This window comes from Cydia strobilella, chromosome 27, assembly GCF_947568885.1.
Source record: "Cydia strobilella chromosome 27, ilCydStro3.1, whole genome shotgun sequence".
Classification (NCBI taxonomy): domain Eukaryota; kingdom Metazoa; phylum Arthropoda; class Insecta; order Lepidoptera; family Tortricidae; genus Cydia; species Cydia strobilella.
The window spans coordinates 6,419,328-6,441,213 of record NC_086067.1 but is presented as its reverse complement, the minus strand read 5'-3'; the positions used below and the strand labels follow the sequence as shown (position 1 = coordinate 6,441,213).

Below are 21,886 nucleotides of genomic sequence, written 5' to 3'. Positions count from 1 at the left end.
TTTGTTAAATTTTCAAACAAATAATAATCAACTCTATTCCCTGCACTATAGATACACATTTCAGTGGCAAATTTTGGGTTTTTCATTTGTATGCACAGCATAGAATATATAATAGTATTAGGTATAGAAGATTCAATCTCTAACAAAACGCAAGTGCGTGCAGGCGTCCGTTCCGTAGCGGTGCGCGGCAATTACTGTGGCAAAACCTCAAAATTGGGGCGGCCTGGCCTTAGGAGGATGCATATAGATTTTTCTACGCTTCTTTCGAGTGATTACAATATTTTGTAAATGTATGCTTTATAATAACTTTATTTTTTCCAGTATTTTGTCGAAGTGTATTTTTGTAATTAATTTATTATTTATCTGTGTATTCTAAATGTATTTTTCAGCCTTGTATGTTTAGTGCAAATTTTTGTTTTTTAATAAAAAATGTATGACAATTTTGTGTTTTATATTCACTTGCCCTTGAGAAAATTCGAAGTTTTTTTTTTCTATTTCAACACGTGCAGTTGTGATGTTCATAATGAAGTTCTGTTCAGATAATTTTGGAAACCAGTTTTGAATGATTCGCGGTTAGTTTCACTAGACTTTTATTGACACACAACGCGCGGTCTAGACAACTTTGACACCCAGCCGCTTTCTTCAGTTATCCGTGAACAAGATGCATGTAACTGCGTCGAAATATCGGGAGCTCGAAAACAATACAAAAGGTAATCACGAGCCATAGCTCGCGCAGGGATCGGAACCGGTTTTTTGCAAAAACTTGGAAATAACCATATACTTCAAATTATTTTATACACGAAATGTAGGACTCAGTTTGTGTGTGTTATTAGGTAAAGGCTTCGTATTATTAAATTGCCCAAGTAGAATAAATAATTAACAAAGAACGAAAAAATACCGGTATCCGGTCAATATAAGTCTAATTTTGGAAACCCCTTCCAGAAAGTTAAACTACAATTGCGAATACACTACAGAAAAAAAAAACATTTTGGTATTAACATTTTTATTTATATTAACCCTTTATATGTATATTGTAATTGTAACTTAATCAAATACTGTATTTTATAAAATATAAAAATATTATTGTAAATAGTATGTACTCTTAACTAATATTTACAAAATCATAATTTTTAACAACTGCTAGAAAATTTAAAATTGCTGGACTTAATCACATTTATCAAAATAGCTTAGTATTTAACAACATTAGGTACAAAAAATAACTAAAATACTTATATTATATAACTTTTTAAAGTAATTTATACAATTTTCATAAAAAATTGTTTTTAAAATATGCATAATATTGTCTCTGTACACATTGCAATCATTTTTATTTCTATAGAGTAACCTATTAAAAGCAAAAGTGTAGTTTGAAAAAAAAATGTGTAGCTTACCTACCTACCTACGGAGCAGGCCGTATTTGACAGCTGAACTAGACTAGAATTTGGTAATTCTGACTGTCAAAATTTTGCGTTTGACAATTCAGTAAATAGTGTAAATACACAATATATGGCGTATCTATAGTTTGGGAATAGTTATTTGTATTACAAGGGGGCAAAGTTGTTGTTTAACCACTCGTGCTAATACCATAGAGTAACTTATACTAGAGCGGTACTGTCATAGCATAGAGCAACTTATACTAGAGCGGTACTGTCATAGTTGGTCATAGTAAATTTTGTAACCCCAGTAAATTCACTGCCATCTGTCGACACACTTTAAAACTAAAAATGAAGATTTATAAAAATACGATAGAATGTATTTAAATATAGATAAAGGATTTTTTTTATTTGCATTAATTATTTTTATGATTTTGACCCATGTTCTTTCACTGATATGCGTTAAAATTGTTAAATAACAAACGAAACCGTCAACGCCATCTATACGACTGTAGGCCAAAACTAGTAGCGCCCTCTGAACGAGAATCAAATTTTCTTGATTTTCAAGGCACGTTTTTTCCTTAGACTGTATCCATCTATTACGGAGTTATATCTATCTTTGCTAATACTGATACCCGAGCAAGCGGAAGAATCTTGAGCGTTGCGAGGGTTTTAAGGCACGACTCAAACTTTGCCACCGAGTGAAACAATAGTTTACACACCAACGCGAGAAAAATACTATGCACCTGTAAAACATTACAAATAAAAACCAAATGAACGCTACTAAACATGTATCATTCAAAATCATCACTTAAAAGTAAATTCCACCAGCCAAAATGAGGAAACAACTCATAATTTGCATCTAATTACTTTGCCACTCTTGTGGACAAAATGCAACTTTCTCATCAGCTTCTGAAGTATTAGAGAGCATTTGCCAGCTGGTGTGGTGAAAACTAATTTCTCAGAAGGAAAAGGCGCGAAACTCAAATGTTATATGGCAAAAACCTTCGCGACTACATTTTTAAATTTTCGTTCGAATGTCAAGTTCGAGGCCACAATTTTGTCTTACACTTTACATCTCCACTAAAGTAAGGACGCCAACCACGAATAATTTCGTACAGCGACCCGCCTGTTCCTATCTCTATCGCACTCGCATAATTAGCCTCATGCATGAAGTTTATATTTGAACGAAATATTTTTTATTCGGATGTTTGTTAATGTTATATCATGTTACAAATGCATTTCCGTTATTAAACTATCATTTAATTGCTAATAAAAAGTACAAAATTTTTTTCGCGAAAAGCTAGTGAGCGAAACGTCACGTGACGTCACGCGTTCGACGGATTAGTTCACATAAGTGTTATAAGTAGCTGGACCGTCCAACGTGTGACGTCATCACGCTCTGTCGAATTCGCGCCAAAAATTATAAGCGTTTCAACCGCTCAAAATTTTTCAATATTTTAAATATTTTGTAATAAAATAATGTGAATGTTTACAAAAGTATGGAACAAGGCATTACGTGACAATGTATTTTTTTTAATAAAATACATACATAATCACACCTATTTCCCGGAGGGGTAGGCAGAGACCACGGATTTCCACTTGCTACGATCCTGACATACCTCTTTCGCATAACATTCCTCATACACGCTCGCTCATTTCTTCAACGTAACTTTTCGGTAGGGGAAGGGGGCACGAAAACGTTACGGCGCGTTACACGGGGGGGAGGGGGATCGAAAATTGTGTCATTTTTTTTATTATTATTGTATTTTTTTATTATTATCCCATTAAGTACTTACACAACACATAATTTGTTATTGTATGATATTTTGTAAATATTAATTTTGTTTATTTTTAAGATAATTGTTAATAATTTTTTTATTGTTAAGTAACGTGAAGATGTTTTATATATTTCTATATTTCATACACAATTATACTGTTCAAGAAAAAAAAAGCGCATGCGATAGAGATAGGAACAGGCGGGTCACTGTAAGATATTCTTCATGGTTAGGGCCACCACGCACTAGCATCTTCAGCGTTGGCATCTAGTCAGCGCCTCAGCGTTATGGAATATGGCGTCGCCGCACAGTTGCGCCAACGTTGCGTCGAGCAGCAGCCATAGAGTTGACTAGACGCTAGAGTCGGGTGGCTCTTAGAGTTCTTACTTTAAAAAGTATAACTCTTTGGTTCTAAAAATTCTAAAATAGTGTAGTTAATATGGACCATAGAGCGTAGAGGGCTAGAGCAGAGAAAATTAACCTTACTAACTGATGTAGGTAGTATAGTCTGAAACAAACAAAAAACCGTATTACAATAAACACCAAAACACACACAAAATGGGGCATTCTCTATGAAAAGGGACCTTATTGTCGATGGCGCTTACGCCGCTCAGCGTCGCGCAGCATTGTATTTATATCGGAGCATCGTTTATAATGGCGTAACCGACATCGACAATAAGGTCCCTTTTTATAGAAAATACCACAAATAGGGTTTGAATCCCAGTAATGGCTATTTCGGGTCCCTTTGTTTGACATAATTATTGAGTCATAATGTAATGAACTCAAGGTTTGCCAGCGAGCGATGGAGCGCAGTATACTAGGTGTTCGCAGAACTGATAGAATCAGAAACACGGAACTGCGCTCCAGAACTCGAGTTGTAGATGTAGGTATCCAGACCGCTAAGCTTAAAGCTTAAGTGGGACTGGGCTGGGCATGTCTGCCGCATGCACCCTGAAAGGTGGGCCAAAATGGTTACCGAGTTGGACCCTCGGAACACCATAGTGCTGGCCGGGGTGCAGGCAGGCCGAAAAGGAGATGGCGGGACGACTTGGACGCATTTTATCCGGATTGGCGGGGGACACTACAAACGACAGGGTCGAGTGGAGGAAACGAGGGGAGGCATTTGCCCAGCAGTGGGACACTAAATTAGGCTAGTAAAAAAAAAAAAGTAATGATTGTCATATTATATATTATTACTCATAATTCTGAAACTGTTAACTTTTAGGATTTTCATAAGGTTATCCTATAGATAGCTAGGTTAGGTTAGGTTTTTTTTATGGCAATCCTTTTCAACGTTTCCGAAAAAAAACAAATTATGACTAACGAAAATGCGGACAAACAATACAGTAAGCATAACTTAAAACTTTATGGGAAACTTTATGCTAATATTTTCTAAGCGTATCGTATTAGCTAGTCTCTCCCGAGGCAGTGTGTGTTGTTAGGATTCCGTACCCAAAGGGTAAAAACGGGACACGGGAGTTGAAATTTTCACAGATGATGTAATTCTGTTGACGCTATAACAACAAATACTAAAAACAGAATAAAATAAATATTTAAGTGGTCCTCCCATACAACAGTGATTTTTTGCCGTTTTTGCGTAATGGTAACCCTTCGTGCGCGAATCCGACTCGCACTTGGCCGATTTTTTTTTAAACTAATTTAAAAAAAATACCTTCGCCACTTGATCCTCGCTTGCGGCAGCGTGTCGTCGCTCTCCTTAAACAGGTATCGCCTGATTCCGATGAGGTACTGTTGGAAATATAGCTCCCAGCTCACTTCGGCCATACTGAATGGAAACATCTGGAAAAATCAAATAAATATGTGCCATTCTCAATTAAAAGGGTACTTACTGTCGGTTGTCAATAAGGCGTTATTTCCATATAGCATTAATTTGAAATCAACCTTATCGACAAGCGACAATGTGGTACCTTTTGGTTGAAAACGTCACATATATACAGTTTGTTTATTTGTGTCGTTTTCGAGCAAAAGGTACCACATTGTCGCTAACTATAAGGTCGCTCTGACAGGTTTTTCGTATAAAGATACAAGCAATTTTCGTACTTATAGTAAGCGACAATGTGGTACCTTTTGCACCTGCAATAATTTACGGGCTAAATATATGTTTTCTTTTCTAAACCATCATGTTTGTATACTTACAGTATTTAAGTACTATTTAAGCGTATTTATGGGCATTTTCACTTAAAAGTGTACCATTTACTTTTTTTAGAAAATCCATAAACTTTTGGGTTATTTCTACTCAGAATCACGAGGAATATCGATTTAAAAAGAAAAAAAATATGTATCCAAAAAAATGACAGTCTTGTAACGCGTTTTCACATACATTTTGTATGGACCGTTACAAAACTGACACCCAAAATTTGTACGAAAACCGGGGACACTTTTTTTCTTTGTCTTATTAAACTCGTGATTCTGAGTCTAAATATCCCAAAAGTTGATAGTTTTTCGAAAAAAAGTAAATGGTACCATTTTTACTGGAAACCCCCTTAATTTTTGAATTTATTTCAATAAAATAAATTTTATCTTATCTTACCTGTTTATCGTCATCAGGCGTCCTGTCCCACATATTTCTTATATTCCGGTTGCAGAAATGTATCTCCCGCGTACAGAAGTAGGAGAGAACAGAAGAGAACTTGTGGATCTTGCGGTACACCTTCAACATCCTGTAACAATAAGTTTTTGACAAAAATAATTTTTTTGATACAAGCTTATATCGTTAACTGTACTTTGCTTCTAACAGACAACTAATACTCATCGAGACATCTAACAAACAATTCGCATCGGACGGCAGTCGGCACTAGCGACAAAGAACCCACGCGTAAGGCCAGGATTACACTCGTAAGTTTTAACTTACGTAAGTAGGGACACAGCTATACTACAGAGTGAGATATGAATATCGTTATCTCATTATAGCAAATAGCTTTGTCCCTACTTACGTAAGTAAAACTTACAAGTGTAATCCTGGCCTAATAGGACCAAAGTTCTATGAACATCTACCCGCTGATTTGAAATCTGAAACATCGTACGAAACATTTAGACAAACTAAAATGGCGGTCGGGAGTTTTTCTATTTTGCTTTTTAAACGTAGACGGTTTATTTTTGGTATTTAAGAGTTTTGCCGTTAGATGCGTTCAGAATAGTATATATATCTAAGTGTAAAAACATGATTTTCAAAAAAAATGGAGTTACGAGGTATGCCATTTAGGCCGACGATATGTAACGTAAACAAATAATTTTTTTACATGGGGGCCACTTTTTGGGGAAAAATGAGAAAATTTAAAAATAAAGTTTTTAAGACTATATCGTGTTATATATCAAATGAAAGAGCTCGTTATGAAAATCTCAAATATTTATTTTTGTTATTTTAAAATAAATAATTTAGAAGTTATTTAAGAAAATAGCCAAAAAATTACCATTTCCCCCCTTTATCTCCGAAACTACTGTCTATAATTTAAATTTTTTTATACAAAATAGCTCTTTACCTACAGATCACAAGAAAACCTATTAGAAATGTTTAGTCAAATGTTTAGAGTCCGACTCGCACTTGGCCGGCTTTTTATGAAATTCGACATTAAGAGACCTTATATAAGTAATTGTAATACGTTAGTTTAAATTGGTATAGTTGCAGTTAGTGGTATATTATAATTGTTGATGTCATTTTTAGGGTTCCGTACCCAAAGGGTAAAAACGGGACCCTATTACTAAGACTTCGCTGTCCGTCTGTCCGTCTGTACGTCCGTCTGTCTGTCTGTCACCAGGCTGTATCTCATGAACCGTGATAGCTAGACAGTTGAAATTTTCACAGATGATGTATTTCTGTTGCCGCTACAACAACAAATACTAAAAAGTACGGAACCCTCGGTGCGCGAGTCCGACTCGCACTTGGCCGGTTTTTTTTGCTTGTTTGTAAATTCAATGTGACGTGTGAAAGTGCCCTTGTGGCCTATTTGCTGAATAAATGTTGAAGTCTGAAGTACTTATTTAGTGACTCACTTTGGTTTCCTTCCTAGACAGACAGCCAACGCGTCGACCAGCACTCCTGGCAGCAGATGCAAGAAGATAATGTACAGCTGGTTCATGAAAGCGGACCGGTGCAGCGTCAGCGACACGTACCTGGAAATTAAGAAGAATAATAATACTTAGGACATTATTACACAAATTTCCTCCTCCACGATTTCGTCGCGTCGCTACAAGTACATGCGGCCCACACCAATTTTGGTGTCTAGCCATAGTGGTTGCCGAGCACCGCTACGGAACGGACGCAGCTCGCGCTTGCGCCACCTAGCGGTCATATCTGTCGTAATAGACGCGTTTTGTTAGAGAGTGTACCTTCTGTACTACTATTTATTCTGTACACAATAAGCTTAAGGCGGCTTGTGTTGTGGGTAGTTGGGTACTCAGACAACGATAATATCTAAATATACAAATACTTAAAACCAGAGAGACAGACGTATGACGTTAAGTCGCATGTAGGATTTTTATTTATAAAAATGCTTGGTAATTTACACAAAAATAAGTAAACAGAAATTGCTTGTCTTTTCCAACAATCTTGTTTTTAACATGACAAAGACAGTTAGTTATGTTTTTATACGTGGCCAGTACGTATAAAAACTCTCAAGGTTCAATATCAGTAAACTAAAGAGGCTAAGTAATAAGTTGTTATTTGATTAAGTATCAAGATAACAACACACTGTATTTAGCTTGACGTCATACGTCTGTCATCGGCACCAAAGTTTCGCTCTGCTTAAAACACATAGAAAACACCTAGACAAAGGAATAAACAACCGTGCTCATCGGCCATATTATTTACTATTTAGGCTAAAATATAGTAGAAGTATTATAAATAAACTTTAATCAAATATGTGCATACTATTTTCATGTTTCATTGTTATAGTGTCTCTGTTTTGGCCCTATGGTTGACTGGTAGAGAATGCCATTTAGCATTAAGTCCGTCATTTGTACATTGTTGTACGAACATTGTATTGTGAAATAAATAAACTAAACTATTTTGTGCAATACAATTAAAACAAATAAATAAATATTTTATACTGGCAATAAATATGTCCAAGAATAGAAAAGTGCCACTTTGATCCCTCCTAGCAGGGAAGAAAATGTCTTACCACACAGCGTTGGAGAAGGGGTTCTTATCTATATGCTTGAGGTTGTGCGTCATGAACTCGCCCCACGTGATCCGGTTCTCCACGGAGCTCACGTAGTTGAAGATCGGGGGCTCGGGGGGCGGTGACCTGGACAAAAAATACACGGCATAACATAGATGCACATACCCAAAATAACTATACTTACAATCGACGTAGTGTCATAATTCCTAAATCTCAAATTACCTGCATTAATTTTTAATCTTAATTTTAGTATTTTTTTTTTAAATCACAATTTAATCAATCTATTATTATTAGTACCAGTATCCATTATTATGATCAATCTATTAAATTTAAATGTCAAGATTTATTTATTATTAATTTTAACATAATTTTAATTTTAATAATTTTAATTTTATAATTTTATTTTAATTCTTATTATAATTGCAACTGTTGTCTTATTGTGTTATGCTTATTATGTATATGGACCAATGTTGTCTGCAATAAATGATAAATATAATATATAATATAATTAATGAGTTCTATATTACTAAATGTTCCAGCAGACTGTTAAAAAACGATTGTTAATACGACAAAGGTTATAAAATTACACTTAAAGTCGTAGTTAAACTTAATATGTTTAAATAAGTGTTCCGTTTTAAAAAAAGTAATCTTTACGCGCAATCACCATAAAAATGACAGGTCTGTGCGCGTGATTGAAATAAAACTTATTTGACGATGACGTTTATCGCTATGTTGGCACTTTTACGTGTGTCCTATTGTGCGTGTGTCACTACTGAGCGTTACTTCCGTCAGAAAAATGATGACATGCCTCTTGTAAATTTTGTGGACGTTGGCAGCGGCCACCATGAGGCAGTTGACCGTCATGTCCACGGGCACGATGTCCGCTGTGACTTTCTCGTCGCACTGCAGAGTTCGGAGGATACCCGTTACTGAAACAACAGTTGGGTCAAAACTTGCATGTCTTTCTAGCTTTAGATTATAATTCTCTTGATAAAAAATAAAAACTTAATTTCACCCCATACAAAAAGCTCCACTACGTCACATTTTTTCGGGATGAAAAACTAGAACAAAAAAAATTTTTGACCCGGGTACCGTAAACTGCAAACACATAAGAAAAATAAAATAAAGATAGGCCTTCTTTGGTGCATGTACTCGTGTCGTTTACAAGGGCCTGACACTCTTTGATAGAGAAAGAAAGTCTTATTGCGATTCCTATAAGAGAAAAGAGAAAAAAAGTCCCATGCTTTGCTTTATCACCGACCGGGCGTTTTTTCATGGTCGGGTTATGGCATCATAGCAAAGAGGCGATGGCGAAATACCGAAATTTATAAGTGAAAGAGGAAAAGGATTATGCTGCCATACATGAAACTGTCAATACATGAATATGTCTTTCTCTTACCCCTGCGGGGTTAGCACAGTCGCATTTTTATCACTTGTCACCATGCGTGTCACGTTCTAACAAGTATGTAAGTGGGAAAGTGAGGGGCATAGTGATAGACGACAAAAATGGAACCGTGCTGCGCCCGGTGGTCGCTCGGTTTCATGTCTATAACTACTAGTATATACTATGTCTATGGTCGTATAGGTGGGCGAAGTCGTAGTGATACCCACCAGTGCCAATGGCGACTCCCGTGGGTCCATACATGTTGTCCAGCCAGCATACTAATGGCTCTTTCGCAGTTGATGTTACTGTAACATATAAATACAGTCAGGTCAGATGGCAGTCGCTTTCGTAAAAACTAGTGCCACGCCAATTCTTGGGATTAATTACCAAGCGGACACCGGGCCATGAGCCGTGGCAAAAATCCTGGACAACGCGAAGATGATGGATAAATATATACAATAAATTGTACCGTAAAATGTGCCAACTTTGCACCAAAATTCGAAATTAAATTTAAACTAAAATTATTATAATGTGGCAAAAAAGAGTAGAAATAAAAAAGTTGCAATACTGTAGTGTCGTCCCGATTTTCTTAGATTTGAAAAGGACGACAGCGCTATCGACAATAAGGTCCCTTTTTTAGAAAATACCACATATATCGGTGGAATGCTACAACGCGATTGGTTGTTGAGTTCACATCACGCGCGCGACTGGTCGCAACTCGCAACTATTAGTTGCGTTGTACTGAACGCTTGGCTCGCGCGGTGTCACCGACAGCCTGGCACCATTCCTGGTGCCCGTCTTTACGAAATAATATATAAGTCAATGGTTGTGATATACCTAGTTTTCATACATAAAAAATATTAGAGGACAATTACCCAGTGGGGAGCAAAGTATTCACATTTTGCGGTAATCCTATTACTCACCTATCGCAGGCCTGAAGATGCCCAGAGGAAGTTGGCCAACGCTTTTCCTCAACTCTTTCTCTGCTAGTGCTTTGGTGAACGTGTAGGTATTCGGCCACGGACCTAGGATGCTGGAATACGATAATATGTGACGGTTTCAACCAAAAGGTACCACATTGTCGCTTGTCGATAAGGTTGATTTCGAATTGAAGCTATATGGAAATAGCGCGTTATGGACAACCGACAATAAGTACCCCTTTGGTTGAAAATGGCACATATGTTAATTTACATTAGAGTTAAGACGAAAAGGGACGAACGCTTTTCCGTACAAACGTAGTAACCATTTTCCTCTTACGATGTATATTATCATAGAGTAACTGATACTAGAGCGTTACTGTCATAGTAAATTTTGTAACCCTAGTAAATTCACTGCCATCTGTCGACACACTTTAAAACTAAAAATGAAGATTTATAAAAATACGATAGAATGTATTTAAATATAGATAAATATTTTTTTTTATTTGCATATATTGTTTTTATGATTTTGACCCATGTTCTTTTACTGATATGCGTTAAAATTGTTAAATAACAAACGAAACCGTCAACGCCATCTATACGACTGTAGGCCAAAGCTAGTAGCGCCCTCTGAATGAGAATCAAATTTTCTTGATTTTCGAGGCACGTTTTTTCCTTAGACTGTATCCATCTATTACGGAGTTATATCTATCTTTGATATTATGTTACGCTAATGTCTCTGTCGCTCTAAATAATATGAAAGAGTTATAGAGACTTAGAGAGAGATAACCGCTACGGCGCAGACGACTGGCATATTGGCCCTCAGGTTTATCTGCTCAACTGTCAGTTTGCCTATTTTATTTATTTATTTATTTATTATGATTTAATTAATTAATTTAATTTTAATGTTAATTTTAACTTAGCTATAATTTTATTATTTAATGTAATGTCCCAATGTAATGTGATATGATCCTAAGTTGGTCGAAATAAATGATTTTATTTTTATTTTTATTTGTATCTCGTATAAACTCACGGGTATATACATCCCGGTCATTTGATAGGCGTGCGTGGGGATACAGATCCAACACGTAGAGGCCCTTTGGAGAAGTTTGCTGTTATGTAATACACCTGCTAGAACCCATTCACGGGTACAAATAGATACCCGTAAATCGGTCCCAACAGGCGTAGGGGCTATTATAAACACAGTGGAAAAGAGTGCCGGTTATGGTGTTGAAGTTTGGCTGATCAAAAGATTGGGCTATTGCTGAGAGGTCCGGACACCTGCCATAACAATGTCTCTACACCTTATCGAGGCAGGTGGTGACTCGCCGCCGACTAGATGGGCCCCTGAAACTGCCTTCGTGAAGACGACCAGGAGCAACACCGGTGTGAGCGGCTCAGAGGTGTCGAGAGGTGTGCGCCGCTTTCTACCCAGTGGCTGTTACCAGCCACTGTGCCAACTCGCGTCTTATGCATCTTTCACTTCCACCCCTGGAGCATATAGCTCTAGCGACTCCTCTCTGGACGGCCAATGAAGGCAAGCCAGAGCTGAGAGTCCTGCGGGTCCCCTTGGGGTCCACTCCGACCGATGAAGACACGCCGGAGACGGAGACCCTGACCGACTCTCGGGAGCACTCGGGTCCGTGGGGTCGTTACTCCCCAACAGCTCGCCACAAGCTGCCCTGCGGGCTTATTATTATTATTATTAATTATTGCTCAAAAGAGAATACAAATGTACAAGAGGCGGATTTAATGCTACAAGGCATTCTCTACCAGTCAACCTTAAGCCTATCACCGTGTCCAGGTCGCAGCTGGCTTCACAGGGGTAGAATCTCCTGGATTCCTTTAGAATGTAACCGGGAACGACGTGGGTAAAAAACCGGCCAAGTGAGAATCGGACACGCCCGCCGAGGGTAATTTTGCTTGTCTAAAAATATTCATGAGTACTAAATATTCGATTTTATACATATTTTGTACGACAAACGAGTGTAAGGCCTAATGTTTCTTGGAGTAATATTATCATTAACATTAACTGTATCGAATAGTAGAATAAAATAGCGAGTGTTTATTATTTTTTACTTTTAGTCGGTTCGATTCCCGGGTGAAACAAGCGAATTTCAAGAAATCTTTGAATGCAGTTTTGTTTCTTATTAAAACTAAAGAATGGTTTCTTTGAACAAAGAAAACTTTCCCTCCAGGGCCCATTCATTCTTTCCACACATGCAAATACCTAGGGAATCCGTGCACACTGAAGGAGGCAGTTAGTGGCCTGAAGACCTTGCTAGGCTTTGTGGAGGAGCTGGGTAAGTTAGAGCAAAGATTGATATAACTCCGTAATAGATGGATACAGTCTAAGGAAAAAACGTGCCTCGAAAATCACGAAAATTTGATTCTCGATCAGATGGCGCCACTAGTTTTGGCCTACACTCGTATAGAGGGCGTTGACTGTTTTGTTTGTTATTTATAATTTTAACGCATACCAGTGAAAGAACATGGGTCAAAATCATATAAAAATAATTAATGCAAATAAAAAAATCATTTATCCATATTTAAATACATTTTATCGTATTTTTATAAATATTTATTTTTAGTTTTAAAGTGTGTCGACAGATGGCAGTGAATTTACTGGGGTTACAAAATTTACTATGACAGTACCGCTCTAGTATAAGTTACTCTATGGTTAGAGTAACGGCACAGAATAAGTAAGTATCATACAGAACGGCCGCGCACCGCCCCGCCCCGACTCAAATTACCTCGCCCCGCGACACCAGATTGACGGCCGTTTGCCGACCGCTCAGTACTGTTTTTAAGCAACTTACTTACACTATGACGCATGACGCGTGTACAGACGTACCGTTCACACATAGTAACTGTGATTTTTGATGTATAGCGTGTCCGCCCTGTGGTAGCGGTACCCCGTTTTTACGCAAAATAGGCAGTCGTCGATTTGCGGAAAATGCCCAGCAAAACTGACTTACGTGGGTAACATCTGGTTGATCTGGTCATCTGTCAGTTTGTCTATCACCGTCTCGAGGTGGTCGCAGCTGGCTGCGCAGGGGTAGAACCTCTCCTGAACCGCTTCCAGATGGGAGTTGGAGTATGCCGTTGAGACGTGCATGAACACCTAGAAATTATGAAGAATTACAGGTAGAATGGAATTGAATATAATCATTATTTGCATGTCACAAACCAGTTATAAAGGTGGTACATTTATTATCGGATTAGTTCAAGTGACGCCATGTAACTTAAAACAATATTAAACATTTTAAACATTTAAAAATTTTCGAATTTAAACTGTTGTGAGACATACTAACATTAAATCAAAACCCCACCTTAAGAACCTAAAGAGACCTCCTAAAGGAGACCTAGGCTCTCCGAAACATGTCGCGCGAGTGACTAAAACAAGTGAGTCTAAACCGTAAAATGATTTAATTTAAAAAAATTATTACATATTCCTTATAAGATAATTTTAATCATATTTTTCGTTAAAGTAATCTTTCACACTATAAAAGCACTTATTAATAAGGAATATTTTTAACTTATTTTGGAAAAATTTAGGTATATATAGTGCTAGTGGTTATTCGTATATTCATGTATATTGTATACCTATAGGTTGTCTGGAAGAGATCGCTTTTTAGCGAAAAGACTGTTGTTTACCTTTTCTTGAGTTGCTGTTACATTGTGTTTTCTGTCTGAGGTGTACAATAAAGAGTATAATTTGTTTTGTATTATATTCTGTGGGCCGTATAACTTTGGCCACCGATTAATAAAAAATAGAGTTGGTATAAAAAAAAATTAGGCCAAAACTCACGCTCAAATCCTTCACGTCTCTTGCAAGCCTCAGTAGGTGCCAGTGCAGCGGCGCGCGAACATTCGTGGCGAGCTGGCGAGCACCGCTCGGAGGTGCTCGTCGTCACCGTGAATTCATAAAATATACTCACGCTCAAATCCTTCATATCTCTCGCAAGCCTCAGCAGATGTAGTGGCGCGCGAACATTCGTGGCGAGCGCCGCTCGGAGGTGCTCGTCAAATTTCACCGTGGCCGCCGAATGGAACACCACGTTTACCTGAAACATGGAACGAATAAAACGAAACGAAACGAAACGAATAGGGATAATAGGCTCACCAAACGAAGACCAAAAGCTGCCAAATACGGAAAATAATTCGTGTATATGAGAAAAAAGCGAATTTTTAAGCCAACAGGTAGGGGTGTAAATGATAGCGTGATATAACGGTCCGGGTCCGGGCCGAAGCCCCCAACACTTCAGTTTTCTAGAGAAAGCATCACGTGATCATCGATCACCCATCATAGAATATGAAGTGCCGGATCCGGACCGCACCGTCACGTTCTAGCGTGGGTCATATGACATGACCCACGTAAAACTAGAAAAAGGTACCTTTCAAGGATATCCTTGAAAGGTACCTTTTACTAGTTTTTCCTAAATAACTCGTAAACGTTGGCCATTTAGCAAAAAATGTTTTTATACATAAAATTTTCTACGAATAAGTTTCTAAATTCTTTTTTAACAAGCAGAAACGTCTGCGAATGATGCTATTAAGCTTAGAATAAATTTAAAAGTGGAAAAAATTACTGCCTTGGGTGAGACTTGAACTCACGACCTCTGGATCAATACTCCATGTTACTTGGGCAGCGCTCTCAGCTCAGCTTGGTGGCTGTTTGCAGAGCGCTGGAGTATCGATCCAAAATCTCACTGGGTTAAGAATAATAGTATATAGGTATAATGAATATTCAAACACGATGTAAATTGGACTTATATTGACCGGGATATAGACCGTGATTACCTTTTGTATTGTTTATGAGCTCCCAAAACAATATCGGTAGCTCATAAACAATACAAAAGGTAATCACGGTCTATATCCCGGTCAATATAAGTCTAGTGAAACTAACCGTGAATCATTCAAAACGATGTAAATTGTTCTTGAATAAATAAACTGAAACTGAAACTAAATGGCCGTGAGTTCAAGTCTCACCCAAGGCAGTATTTTTTCCACTTTTAAATCTATAATAAGCTGAATAACTTTCTGTGCACTTTTTTGCTAGGATCGATGTCTAATGAGATATGAATGCAATAAAGGCTCATTCTATTTTTAACCTGTGACGCAAGAAGAGGGTTGGTAAATATGTATGACGCCAATATCTGTGTGTCTGTCTGTCTGTGGCATCGTAGCTCTCAAACGGATGGGCCGATTTCGATGCGGTTTTATTACGTGAAAGCGAGTTTCCATGCGGTAGTTTTTAGCTATGTTTTATAGAAATCGATCCAGCAGTTTGATGAGAATCAGATCTTTTCCAAAATGACGTAAGGCATTTTTTGGCATAAAATTGATAGGTACATTAGGTACTTTTGGAATATAGCGTAGGGGTTTTTTTATTTTTTTAATCTAAGAGTCCCTGGCAAGCTCGGTTCTACATACAAACGTAGTTCCGCTCTCATTTTAAAACGACTTGCTAGATTGTTCTGAAACTTTGTACTTACAATAGAAAAAGGTATATCTATGTCTGTAATTAGTTTATGTAGCTTCAGATACCATAGTTAAAAAAATACGAATTTAAGTTTTTCATACAAAACTTGTTTTTGTTCTATTTCGTTTGTTTTATAAACTGGAGCTATATAAACTAATTACAGACTAAGATATACCTCGTGTCATTGTACGTGCAGAGTTTCATTACAATCCAACGCGTAGTTTTAAAATGAGAGCGGAACTACGTTTGTATTGTATGGGACGGTGCAATTCGGCCGAGCTTGCCGGGGACTCTTAATAGTTATACTTATTCTGTTACCTTCTCCGTAAGTATTTGTCTATCAGATAGTGACAATCCCAGCCCCACCGCCTCGCAGTCTCCGGGCATCACCACCACTTTGTGTCGGAACTTCGGGACGTCTTGTTTCAGTCTATCAAATACCTGGGAACAATAAAAACACTTCAATAATAATAATAAAAATATTATTATTTATTTTAATTCTATTTTAATTGTCATTTAAACAATGTTGTGATTTAAATTTTAATTTCTAAAAGTTGATTGTATTTTAAATTTTATTTTTAATATTTTATATGTGATTGGGTTCTGAATTGTCCGAAATAAATGAATTTTATTTATTTTAATATTTGCTCCTGAGTGAAGCATAAAGGGGCCCACTGACTATCAGTCCGCCGGACGATATCGGCCTGTCAGTTAGAACATAAATTTTACAGTTCTGAACAACTGACAGGCCGATATCGTCCGGCGGACTGATAGTCAGTGGGCCTCTTTATTGAGCTAACTGTGAAACTAGGTTAAAATTGTAATTTAAAGTTTTACGCTATGGATTATTACGACCAGACATGCAGTCTCCGATTGAAAGTATGTGCGAAGGAAAAAATCATGGCTGTAAGTCTATTACTTTAATTTTAATTACCGAATATGAAAATTTGCCTTGTCTTTTTGGTTTCCTCGTACTCGATATGAAAAGTAGATTGTTTAACTCGGGTGAAAGGCACCAAGCATCATTTCATCCCTTTGTTCTCTCTCAATCGTCTATACCCAGCTCCAGCTTACCCTATTGTGACGGAAGGGTAACTACGGAACCCTACACTGAGCATGGCCCGACATGCTCTTGGCCGGTTTTTAGATTTAGTCTAGTTTAGTGTAATAGTTTTTTTTTAATAGTTTGTATTTAGATTAATTGGGGCATTTTCTATGAAAATGGACCTTATTGTCGATGGCGCTTACGCCACACAGCGTCGCGCGGCATTATATTTATATCGGAGCATCGCTTATAAAGGCGTAAGCGCCATTGACAATAAGGTCCCTTTTTATAGAAAATATCACAATTGTAGTGATAAGTTGTTTTTGGGTGAAACAACTATTTCTTGTTGTTATCGTGTCCCGTCAGCCAGGGGACAATATTAGCACAGTTTGTTAGACGGAACATAGAGTAACTTATACTAGAGCGGTACTGTCATAGTAAATTTTGTAACCCCAGTTGGACGGAATGTTGTATAATGATCCACAAACGTGCTTATTAGTGGTAGCACAATGGAAATGCCTTATATCTACCACAAACATGCATGTTTGGCTATTTTAATTACCATAAAATCAGGGTTTTAAGAGTAACCCAGGAGAACCATGGCAAGGAGTGACAAGAAAAAGTTGATTCACCCTTGTAATTATTGTATTTGACATGTTTTTGTACCTTATATATGAATAAATACACTTAAATGTGACTATGATATAGTTTTCATATAGTACCAATAATATATCACCTTTTGAGTGTTTTTGTATGAGTTCGTATAGAGTAAACAATATAGAGGTTAGTTTGTAGATTGCATATTGTACCAGTCATTTTATACAAATTTATGATGAATATTGCAATGAAATACTGTGAATTACAATAGGATACTCAGCATATCACTAAAAAACCTCTAGTAAAAAAATGAAGTTGACAATACATTTAAAAAAAAACCTCTATGAAAAAACAATTACATGAGACCAATTTTTTTCACTGTCCGTACAAAGTAATACCACTAGGCTACCTAAAGCAGTGAGGTGGAAGTCACTCAAAAATAAAAATAAAAAGTTATACTGTAAAAACATGGAGGTGATATATTATTGGCCGGTACTGTATACATTTGGAGCACCATTACCCAATAGGAAGCAAAGCACATTTTACGGTATCATTTTGGTTTGTACCTTTTACCTATAAGGAAAACCCACATTACCTTGACATATTTACTGACACAACCTTAAACACAACACACGTGCATGTCAAAGAAAAACACTTGTCTTGTGTCAACGTCGTCAAGGGCCCTACGGTCAAATTGACACATATTGATTCTGTTGGTGCAATAAACAAATATGTCGTTTTCAAGCAAAAGGTACCACATTGTCGCTTGCCATAAGGACGCTCTGACACGTTTTTCGTATAAACATACAAGCAATTTTCTTCCTTATGGTAAGCGACAATATGGTACCTTTTGATTGAAAACGTCACAAATATGGTTCAATGCCAGTGATGCAAACAGATGCATACTAAAGTATAATAATATTGATGTTTAAATACAACTAAGTCCTCAACCCGCTTTGAGACAGCGTGGATGGGCATTTTCTAAAATAAATATTAAAAACCTGATTCTCAGATCCTGGTGTTTATGGAACTCAGAATCACTAGCATATTTGATCCTGGTGTAAAAAAAATATCCCAAAAATGTGTATGAAAATTGTACATTCCACTACATCACGCACAAACATATGAAAAAAAAATCACACTAAGCGTGACTTAATGGAATATGGAATGGACATTTTGGGACATTTTTTTTAAATGGCAGGATGGAGAATGATGTCGATTTTGAGTAGAATGTCCAGATTTGAAAGAATCCGGTTATCAATATTTATTTTAGAAAACGCCCGGATAAAAGCTCGGGGGATCTAAAACTTTACTGTTGACGGAACCCTTCCGAAAAGCGAAATATTAGACGCAGCCCCACATAAAAAAAAATTCGTCTGTCACGGTGGACCTGACATACCTATAGAAGTAAAGGGGAAGAAAAGGTATATCTATGTCTGTAATTAGTTTATGTAGCTTCAGATACCATAGTTAAAAAAATACAGCGAATTTAAGTTTTTCATACAAAAACTTGTTTTTGCTCTATTTCGTTCGTTTTATATACTGGAGCTATATAAACCAATTACAGACCTAGATATACCTCATTTTATTGTATATGCAAAGTTTCATTACAATCCAACACGTAGTTTTTTAAATGAGAGCGAAGGTGCGAAGGGACTCTTAATGATGACATGGCCATGGCCACACTTTATTTGCAAATGCCATGCAAAATTAATTTGGTCCGACTCTACGCGAATTTTAGAAGCGTATTCTGTACCTAGTGTAAATTTCATTTGATAGCGTGAAGTGACGTCACGCGTTTGCGTCAAGTGTCATTTTGTATGGGATTTTGAGTTTCCAAAACGTCCCGCTTGGCGCGCCGTTCAAAATCCCATACAAAATGACACTTAACACAAACGCGTACCTCCGTCACGCTGTCGAATGAAATTTGCACTAGGGGTTCTTGTTCAAGTCGCAATTAAATGACACAAAGTGCTCAAAAGTTTAACTCAACTGTACCTAACCATTTTTAAGGTCAAAATCATTATGGTAAATCGTAATTTACCATCATGATAATTGTGGTAAACCTCACCTCAGATTAAAGGGCCTCAAGGTTATGGAATAGAAAGGCATTCTTGTGGTTGCAATTCCGATCTATTAGTCTATATCTTTTGTAAACAATGTGTAAACATTTTCAGGTACTTGAAACATTTATCAGATAGAAAACCAATCAAATAGAAAACTGCCTGGATCTGTTTCTCACCGTTCTGGCTTTAACCTATTTTATTTAATCGTGTAATGTTTTCATCTACCCTCAAATGGCTACATATTCGATCTCGTTTAAGGTTCTTAACTAGGGGGAAGAAATAGCGTATATTATAAAACTAAATTACTATTGATTAATCAATTTAATATATCGTAGTAAATGGTTTATTCGCGAATTTTCCGCAACGTCCACCTAACCTATCAATTGAAAATTGCAATGCACCCACACTGCATATTTGTATGGTCACCACGTCTCATTGAGACATCCATTGCTGCAAGAATAAATATGAAATGTATGGCAGGCCCATTCAAAACAAATGAATAATGAGCAATCGCACAAATGTGCGTTTGCCTTTGCGAAATTTATAATGGCTCCTCTTTCCGGATGGCTTATGGCCTTATAGCCCATCCCGCCGCGCCGTAAGCCATCCGACACCAATACCCTCTACACGCTGGCCCATTTTAGTGGTCCATCGTGTGGAGGTGCCATAACTTTACAGGTCCTAAGTGTCGTAACAGTCAGGAATTTAGAAGGGAACAAAAGATAATGGCACCGCGCAAAAAACATGGCCATTCCGCGGGTGTTAATGTTTTCCCGCTACATCATTTTATTATAATTATACACGGTGTTACTTGAGCCACTGAAAACCTGAGACACCCCAATAGTTTTTTTTTAAACTCATCTTGAGTATTTATTCTTTAATCCGATAAATATTTAGAAAAATATTAGTTGCTTAGTATTCTTAACAATTCTATTCGACTGGTAATTCTACACAAGATACTTTGTCGTTTTAGTGACATCAAACAATTGCTAGTTACCATCGTAAACACTGTTAACTGACCATTTGCATACCTTACTGCAACGAGATAAGGTTTACCAATGGCCAGTTAAGGGTGTTGCTCATTGACAAATAACGTGTATATGCTAGTTATTGATATTGTTGCATTACAAACTTGTAGAATGGGCATGTAAAAATAATAAAAAATAATCAAAAAATTACCCCCATTAAAATATAGCGCAATCGATTCTGAACAAACTGTTTTTAGGTTTTCAGTGGGTCTTGAAACACCGTGTATAATAGAATAGAATAGAATAGAATAGAATAGAATAGAATAGAATAGAATAGAATAGAATAGAATAGAATAGAATAGAAATCATTTATTCAGACAACACATCAATACAACACATATATAGCAAATGCAAGACAAAGATAAACGAAACAGTAGAAATAGAGATGTGAAGCCAAAATGGTCTCCACTCAGCAATGCAGCTGGCACGACTAGCGTGGTCAACGGCGCTGGTTTTCTGTGGAGCCAGCGGAGTGTGCGGGACAGCATAGTGCGGGACGGGACACGTTGTGGACGACGTGACATAATAACATAGAGTACTACTAATATAAATATATACATCGAATTTATATATATATATATATATTATATATATATATATATATATATATATATATATATATAATAATAATATAATAAAATTTCACCCTATATACGTGCCACTGCTGGGCACAGGCCTCCTCTCATGCACGAGAGGGACTAAGGACTACTATACATTAGGGTGAGTCACTTTTGAATGGGGAATTTTTAATATTGTCTTCGGTTACCGCGATAGTTACTCATGAAATAAAACTATGAAAACGGATTATATCGCGTATATTGAATTTATAATACATCCCGACGTTTCGAACCCTTTACAGCGTTCGTGGTCAACGGGTGACTGAGGAAAAATTACAAAGTGCAAAAATACCCACATACTAAAATAATGAACAATCATAGACTACAAACTTTAAGGCTTTAACTTTTTGCATGTACAACCAGCCTTAAAGTTTGTAGTCTATGATTGTTCATTATTTTAGTATGTGGGTATTTTTGCACTTTGTAATTTTTCCTCAGTCACCCGTTGACCACGAACG

General features: G+C 37.0%; 3 protein-coding genes across 3 annotated transcripts in view; 1 reads left to right on the top strand and 2 right to left on the bottom strand.

Moving 5' to 3' along the window:
• The window catches only part of LOC134753608 (putative fatty acyl-CoA reductase CG5065), a 416,745-nt gene that overhangs the window by 207,145 nt on the left and 187,714 nt on the right, over nt 1-21,886 (top strand). The window lies entirely within an intron of this gene.
• The window catches only part of LOC134753609 (glucose-1-phosphatase-like), a 147,872-nt gene that overhangs the window by 85,899 nt on the left and 40,087 nt on the right, over nt 1-21,886 (bottom strand). The window lies entirely within an intron of this gene.
• Nucleotides 1,127-21,886, bottom strand: part of LOC134753625 (fatty acyl-CoA reductase wat-like) — a 41,909-nt gene continuing 21,149 nt past the window's right edge. The window contains exons 4-14 of the mRNA XM_063689562.1: nt 16,394-16,516; nt 14,532-14,657; nt 13,569-13,714; nt 10,597-10,706; nt 9,901-9,978; nt 9,098-9,218; nt 8,290-8,415; nt 7,163-7,282; nt 5,703-5,832; nt 4,824-4,951; nt 1,127-3,659 (exon numbers count right to left, since the gene is read on the bottom strand). Coding sequence (XP_063545632.1) covers nt 3,572-3,659; nt 4,824-4,951; nt 5,703-5,832; nt 7,163-7,282; nt 8,290-8,415; nt 9,098-9,218; nt 9,901-9,978; nt 10,597-10,706; nt 13,569-13,714; nt 14,532-14,657; nt 16,394-16,516 — 1,296 coding nt within the window. The 3' untranslated portion in view covers nt 1,127-3,571. The remainder of the gene's footprint in view (nt 3,660-4,823; nt 4,952-5,702; nt 5,833-7,162; nt 7,283-8,289; nt 8,416-9,097; nt 9,219-9,900; nt 9,979-10,596; nt 10,707-13,568; nt 13,715-14,531; nt 14,658-16,393; nt 16,517-21,886) is intronic.